The following is a 6,704-nucleotide window of genomic DNA, read 5'->3' as shown; positions in this document are numbered from 1 at the left end:
CCCCCCGCCAAACACAGGAGGCTCCTGGATGGTGTGGGGCAGGGAAGGCTTGGTCAGCTTGTGCCCCAGCCTGGGTCCTGCACCCTCTGACCTGCAGGGAGCCCGGCTTCTCCCCCATCCCCCACGCATCCAGCTGCAGCCTTCAGGCCCACAGGCAGAGCCAACCACCCCGCCTTGCTCCCTCTGCCTCTGGGAGGGGTCCAGACCCTCAGCCTCACACCAGGGGGCACAGTCGAGCCTGAGAAAGGTCCCTTCGGACTTCCCTATCTGCCAGTGTGGACCTCACTCCTGCCACAACTGCTGTCTGCCACCCCAAGCAGCTGCTCCCAGCTGCTGGGTCTCTAGACCTACAGCTCTCTCCACTGCGATGTCCCCTCCCTGCCTCTCCAAAGCCACCTGCCCTTCAAGGCCCAAGGTCACCCCTCCCTCCTTCTCCAGGCAGTCTTCCCAGCCCATAGGGCCCAGTCTGCTTCTGCCTCCCAGGCTTCTAGCGAGGGCTGCGCCCTGGGGTGCCCCAGACACACACCAGTGGGCTGAGCTCTAGGGGCCAGGCCCTCCTTCCCAATTCCCTGATGTGTTCAGGCTCGGAAATGTCCCCTGACCAGTGGACACTGCGCCCAGCCAGGGTAGGGGACCCACAGCTCACACCTGAGACAGGTAGCAGGGGTGCTGAGGAACTGGCAGGCCCAGGTGGGGGCACGGGCCAGGCTAACCACGCCTCCCCAGGTACATCCAGAACCCGCTGCTGCTGGATGGGAAGAAGTTCGACGTGCGCTCCTACCTGCTCATCGCCTGCACCATGCCCTATATGGTCTTCTTCGGCCACGGCTATGCTCGCCTCACCCTCGGCCTTTATGATCCCCATTCCAGCGACCTCGGTGGCCATTTAACCAACCAGGTAAATGCCCCACACAGGTGAGGACCCTCCCTGCAGCCTTGGACAAAAATCACTGCTCAAGAATGGGAAAAGAATCCAACTGTAGACATGGCCCAAACCCCGAGGTGGCCTGGGCTGCCCCTGCCTGCAGCCAGCACTGCCTCTCACCTTCAGCCTCAGCTGGGCATCCTGGTGAACAGACCGAGAGCCGTGGCCCCGACCCCCAGCTCAGCTCCCTCTGGGTGTGGATCAGGCCCAGCAGGGGTGGGAGCCAAGGGCAAGGGCCTCCGTGAGGACCTCAGTTCAGGGATGCTGTGGGCAGAGGTCTCTGTGGAAGGGTCTCAAAGGGAGGTGTCTGGGCAGTGGCCCTCCGGGAGGATCTGGGGATACTTCTCAGGGGCAGGAGGTGCTGGGGGAGGGGCTCGGTGTCCCGAAGGAGCGGGACCCCTGTGGGGTCTCTGGTGGCCGCGTCGGGGTGAGGCTCTTGTCGGGGCCCCCCGTGGGGGCCGGGCCTCCAGGCGCTGCCCTGCCTCCCAGTTCATGCAGAAGAAGAGCCCCCTGTACCTGCTGCTCAAGGATGACACGGTGTGGAGCATGGAGCACCTGAACCGCTACATCAACGACAAGTTCCGCAAGGCCAAGCGCCTCCCCCGGGACTGGGTCTTCACCACCTTCACGGTGCGTGCGCGCCCCGCCCACACGGCGTTGGGAGGGGCCGGGGGTCGGGACCGTCCGTCCCTGGGTGGGGCTGCCGTTGGGCGTACGCGCAGCGGTGGGTTGTTGATCTTTTCAAAGAGCCAGCTTTTGGTTTCATTGATTTTCTCTGTTGCTTTCTATTCTCTATTCCATTAATATCCACTCTGATCTTTATTATTTCCCTCCTTCTTGCTTTGGGTTTAGTTTTGTTTTGGTGTGGTTTGGGTTTTTTGTTTTTTGTTTGTTTGTTTGTTTTTCTTCTAGTTTCTTAAGGTTGAAGTTTGGGTTATTGATTTGATTTGAGATCTTTCTTCCTGTTTAATGTAGGTGTTTACAGCCATAAATTTCCCTGTGAGCACTGCTTTCACTGCATCCCATAAGATTTTGTGTGTTCCGTTTTCATTTGTTGCTTGTGTGTTAATTTCCACATATTTTTGAATGTTCTAATTTTCTTTCTCTTATTGATTTCTAATTTCATTCCATTGTGGTCAGAAAACATACTTTGTATGATTTCAACCCTTTAAAAAGTATTGGGGGCTTCCCTGATGGCGCAGTGGTTGAGAGTCCGCCTGCCAATGCAGGGGACACAGGTTCGTGCCCCGGTCCGGGAAGATCCCACATGCCGCGGAGCGGCTGGGCCCGTGAGCCATGGCTGCTGAGCCTGAGCGTCCGGAGCCTGTGGTCCACAATGGGAGAGGCCACAACAGTGAGAGGACCACGTACCGCAAAAAAAAAAAAATGTATTGAAACTTGTTTTATGTTCTAACACATTGTCTATCCTGAAAAATGTTCCACACACACTTGAAAAGAATGTGTATTCTACTGTTGGGTGGAGTGTTCTATAGATGTCTTTTAGGTCTAGTTGGTTTATAGTGTTGTTCAAGTCTTCTATTTATTTGTTGATCTTCTGTCTAGTTGTTCTATCATTGAAAATGGGATACTGAAGTCTCCAACTATTATTACTGAATTGTCTATTTCTCCTTTCAATTCTGTCAGTTTTTGCTTCATGCATTTTTAGGCTCTGTTGTTAAGTATATGTATGTTTATGATTATTACATATTCTTGACTTATTAGAAAATGTCCTCTTTTTTCTTAATGTCCTCAATTTTTGTCTTAAACTCTATTTTATCTGCTATCAGTATAGATATTCTAGCTCTCTTTTGGTTACTGTTTGCCTGATATATATATTTTTTTTTTAATTTTATTTATTTATTTATTTTTGGCTGTGTTTGGTCTTGGTTGCTATGCATGGGCTTTCTCTAGTTGCAGCAAGCGGGGGCTACTCTTCGTTGCCGTGCACAGGCTTCTCACTGCAGTGGCTTCTCTTGTTGCAGAGCATGGGCTCTAGGCAGGTGGGCTTCGGTAGTCATGGCATGCAGGCTCAGTAGTTGTGGCTCAGGGGCTCTAGAGCTCAGGCTCAGTAGTTGTGGCGCACGGGCTTAGTTGCTCCATGGCATGTGGGATCTTCCCGGAAGGGCTTGAGCCTGTGTCCCCTGCATTAGCAGGCGGATTCTTAACCACTGCGCCACCAGGGAAGCCCTGATATATATTTTTTTATCCTTTTACTTTCAACCTATCTGTGTCTTTGAATCTCAAGTGAGTCTCATAGATAGTGTATGGGGGGGAGGGGAATGCATCCTGACAATCTCTGTCTTTTAATTGGAAAGCTGACTCCATTTATATTTAATATAATTACTGATAAGTTAGGATTTACATCTGCTATTTTGCTATTTCTTTTTTTTTGAATTTTTGAATTTTATGTATTTTTTTATACAGCAGGTTCTTATTAGTCATCCATTTTATACATATTAGTGTATACATGTCAATCCCAATCTCCCAATTCATCACACCACCACCACCCCTGCCACCTTCTCCCCTTCGTGTCCATACGTTTGTTCTCTACATCTGTGTCTTTATTTCTGCCCTGCAAACCGGTTCATCTGTACCATTTTTCTAGGTGCCACATATATGCGTTAATATACAATATTTATTTTTCTCTTTCTGACTTACTTCACTCTGTATGACACACTGTAGCTCCATCCACCTCACTACAAATAACTCAATTTCATGTCTTTTTACGGCTGAGTAATATTCCATTGTATATATGTGCCACATCTTCTTTATCCATTCATCTGTTGATGGACATTTCCATGGTTTCTAATGAGAGATTGGTTGTTGGTCTTATGGAGGAGCCTTTATGATGAGTCACTTCTCTTTGCTGATTTCAACATCGTCTGTCTTTTGAAAGTTCGCTTACGATGTGGTGGATCTTTTTGAGTTTATCCTACTTGTAGCTCACTGGCCTTCCTGAACGTGTAGATTACTTTTCATCAAATTTGAGAAGTCCCACTGCCGTTATTTCTTTAGATATTCTTCCTGACTCTTCCTCTGCCCTCTTTCTGGATCTTCTTATGCATTTTGGTCTGCTTGACGGTGTCCCACGGGTCTCTGTGGCTTTATTTTTCTTCATTCCTTTGACTTTCTGTTCCTTAGACTAGATAGTATCAATTGATCTATCTTTGAACAACTCCAATGGACTGTTGAACCCCTGTAGTGATTTTTTATTTCAGTTCCTATAATTTTCAACTCCAGAATTTCTAGTCAGCTCCCTTTTATAATTTCTATCTCTTCACTGGCATTCTCTATTTGGTAAGACATTGTTCTTGTATTTTCCTTTAGTTCAAGTGAGGTCCGCCATGGAACCATCAGACACATCACAACAAATGACTCCAATTCTTTGCCAGACAGGTCTATTCTGCTATCTCCAGTACCAAGAACACAGGCTTTTTTCAAGGCACTGAGCTGGGATGCCAGGGATAAAATCAGGGCAAGTTAAAATGCTACAAAGCTTGCTGTTCTTACCAAGATTCAAGATTTTACTTGAGTAAACACTCTTCATGTTGCTGGACGCCTTTGGTTAATTTCCAGCATTTTGAGAAGGTTAATTCTGACAAATTTGGCCAGTTTGGGCTGTTTTTATGTTGTCTCTCTTGAACCTGCTCAGCAAAGCTTCTCCCTGTTGTTTCGCTGAAATGCTCACTGGAGTGACCTCTATGCTGTCAAACCCAGGGGTCAGTCCAGCCCTCTTCTCCCTGACCTGTCAGCCAACTTTGGACACAGCTCCTCACTCCCCATGGCTTCCAGGACCTCGTCCACGCCCCCTCCGCCCCCTGTGCTGGCCCCTTGGCTCCACACTGCTGCTCAGGAGGCCCAGGGCTCAGCCTGGCTCTACTCTTTATCCGCTGTACCCACTGTTATCTACTCTTTGTCTTTATCAGACATTGCCTGAGTTTAAATTCCATCCATGTGCTCAAGGCTCCACATTGAAACATCCGGCCCTGACCTCTCCCCTGAACTTGAACCGTGGCCTATCAGCACCGCATCTGTAGGCTCACAGATGTCTCAGACTCCATGGGCCTCCTCTCCTTCTCCGTTGATGGGGGCTCCATCCTTCCAGAGTCTCAGACCAAACACCTAGGGATAACCTTTCATTCCTCTTTTCACAGCTCACCATCCTTTCATCAATCAACCAGCTTGGCTCTACCCCAACACAGACCCAGCATCCATTCCACCACCTCGGCTTACACAAGCCACCCACATTTCTCACCTGGATCTTTGCAACAGGGCCCTTCAGTCTCTCTCAGCATAGCAGCCAGAGGACCCTATTAGAGCGCGGGTCAGATATGCCCTCCTACGCTCCACCCTCCAACAGCTCTGACCTCAGGGTGAAAGGCAAGGTCTTCCCATGTCCCCGAGATGTGACTGGTGCCACTCTGGTCTCATCTCCCACTGCCCTCCTAGCTCACTCGAGCCACAGCAGCCTCACTCTGTTCCTCCAACACCTTGGGCGTGGCTCCTACTTACAGCCGTTGCTCTACCCAGGTGTCCCATCCCCACCCCACAGCTCTCCTTTCAGTCTTCACCCATGGCTCACTCTCTGGCCCACCCAGATCAGACGCCTTTCCACACCACCCAGAACGCCCCACCTCTCACCCTGCTTCATCTTCTCCATCAGCACGTATGGCTTCACGTGCTGTGCAGAGCGCATAACGATTTACACATCACAACTGTTGTCTCTCTCTCCTACGAGTGAGCTGCTCAAGGGCGGAGACTCCTCGTAAGCTCTCTCTACTCTCGACCCCAGTACTTGCCACGCAATAGGAGGTCCACACGTTTGTGAAATGAGTAAAATGAGAGTGAAGGAGTTTCTGGCTGTGAGCCTGTGACCCTGAGAACGTGAAAGTGCGGGCACTGGTGGGAGCGCAGGTGAGGGGTGGGGATGTGGCTCTTCAGGCCTGGAGGGTGTAATCAGGGCCCACAGGTGACATCCTGTCTCCACGCCCCCCCCACCCTACCCACAGAAGCGGATGCAGCAGATCATGGCCCACTGCTTCCTGTCTGTCAAATCCAAGCTCAAGTGCAAGCTGGGCTACTTTGACCTCATGGGTTGTGACTTCTTGATTGATGAAAACTTCAAGGTGCTGCTGAGCAGGCTGGGGTGGGATGGGGTGGGGTGAGGTGGGCGGGGCCCAGCCTGCAGGTGCAGGAGGCAGGGGCCCTGTGTGCACACCCTGACCACTCAGGCGGGCCCCTGGAGCAGGCAGTTATGCACCCTCCCTAGCCCTGGGGGTGGTGTGTCCACAAGGCTTCGCTCTTCCTGCAGCTGGGGCAGCCCCCAAGGCCAGACTCTCAGACCCTCAGAGTCTTAGCCCCTTGGGCAAATGGGGGAGTGAGGCCACGGGAAAGAAGTGACCTGCCTGGTCACCTGGGTTAATGGGGACCAGGGCCTCAGCCTCCTGCTGGCCAAGTGGTAGGGAGGGAGGTATGCTGAGCAGTGTTGGGCCCAGGTGTGGCTGCTGGAGATGAACTCCAACCCCGCCCTGCACACCAACTGTGAAGTCCTGAAAGAGGTGATTCCAGGCGTGGTCACGGAGACCCTGGGTGAGGCCCCTACCCAGCCCCCAGGACCCTCAAACCGACCCCTCTGCCTGCCCACCCTCTCCCCAAGTTCAGACATCCACAAACCTAGCTCTCCAGCCCCCGAAAGGCTGCATGGCAACCCCACCCTCTGCTCAGGCCTCCCAGCCAAGGTGATGCCCGCCCACGCCTCACCCCAACCCCTGGCCCATCC

At 51.7% G+C, this 6,704-nt stretch overlaps 1 protein-coding gene across 1 annotated transcript in view; it reads left to right on the top strand.

Annotated features, from left to right (window-relative positions):
- The window catches only part of TTLL10 (tubulin tyrosine ligase like 10), a 14,002-nt gene that overhangs the window by 2,778 nt on the left and 4,520 nt on the right, over positions 1–6,704 (top strand). The window contains 4 exon segments of the mRNA XM_024760264.1: positions 716–898; positions 1,415–1,555; positions 5,935–6,051; positions 6,421–6,696. Coding sequence (XP_024616032.1) covers positions 716–898; positions 1,415–1,555; positions 5,935–6,051; positions 6,421–6,696 — 717 coding nt within the window.

Source organism: Neophocaena asiaeorientalis, unplaced genomic scaffold (assembly GCF_003031525.2).
Source record: "Neophocaena asiaeorientalis asiaeorientalis breed wild unplaced genomic scaffold, Neophocaena_asiaeorientalis_V1.1 scaffold489, whole genome shotgun sequence".
Lineage (NCBI taxonomy): Eukaryota > Metazoa > Chordata > Mammalia > Artiodactyla > Phocoenidae > Neophocaena > Neophocaena asiaeorientalis.
Note: the sequence above shows the minus strand (reverse complement) of the source record. Positions and strands in the feature narration are given on the sequence as shown.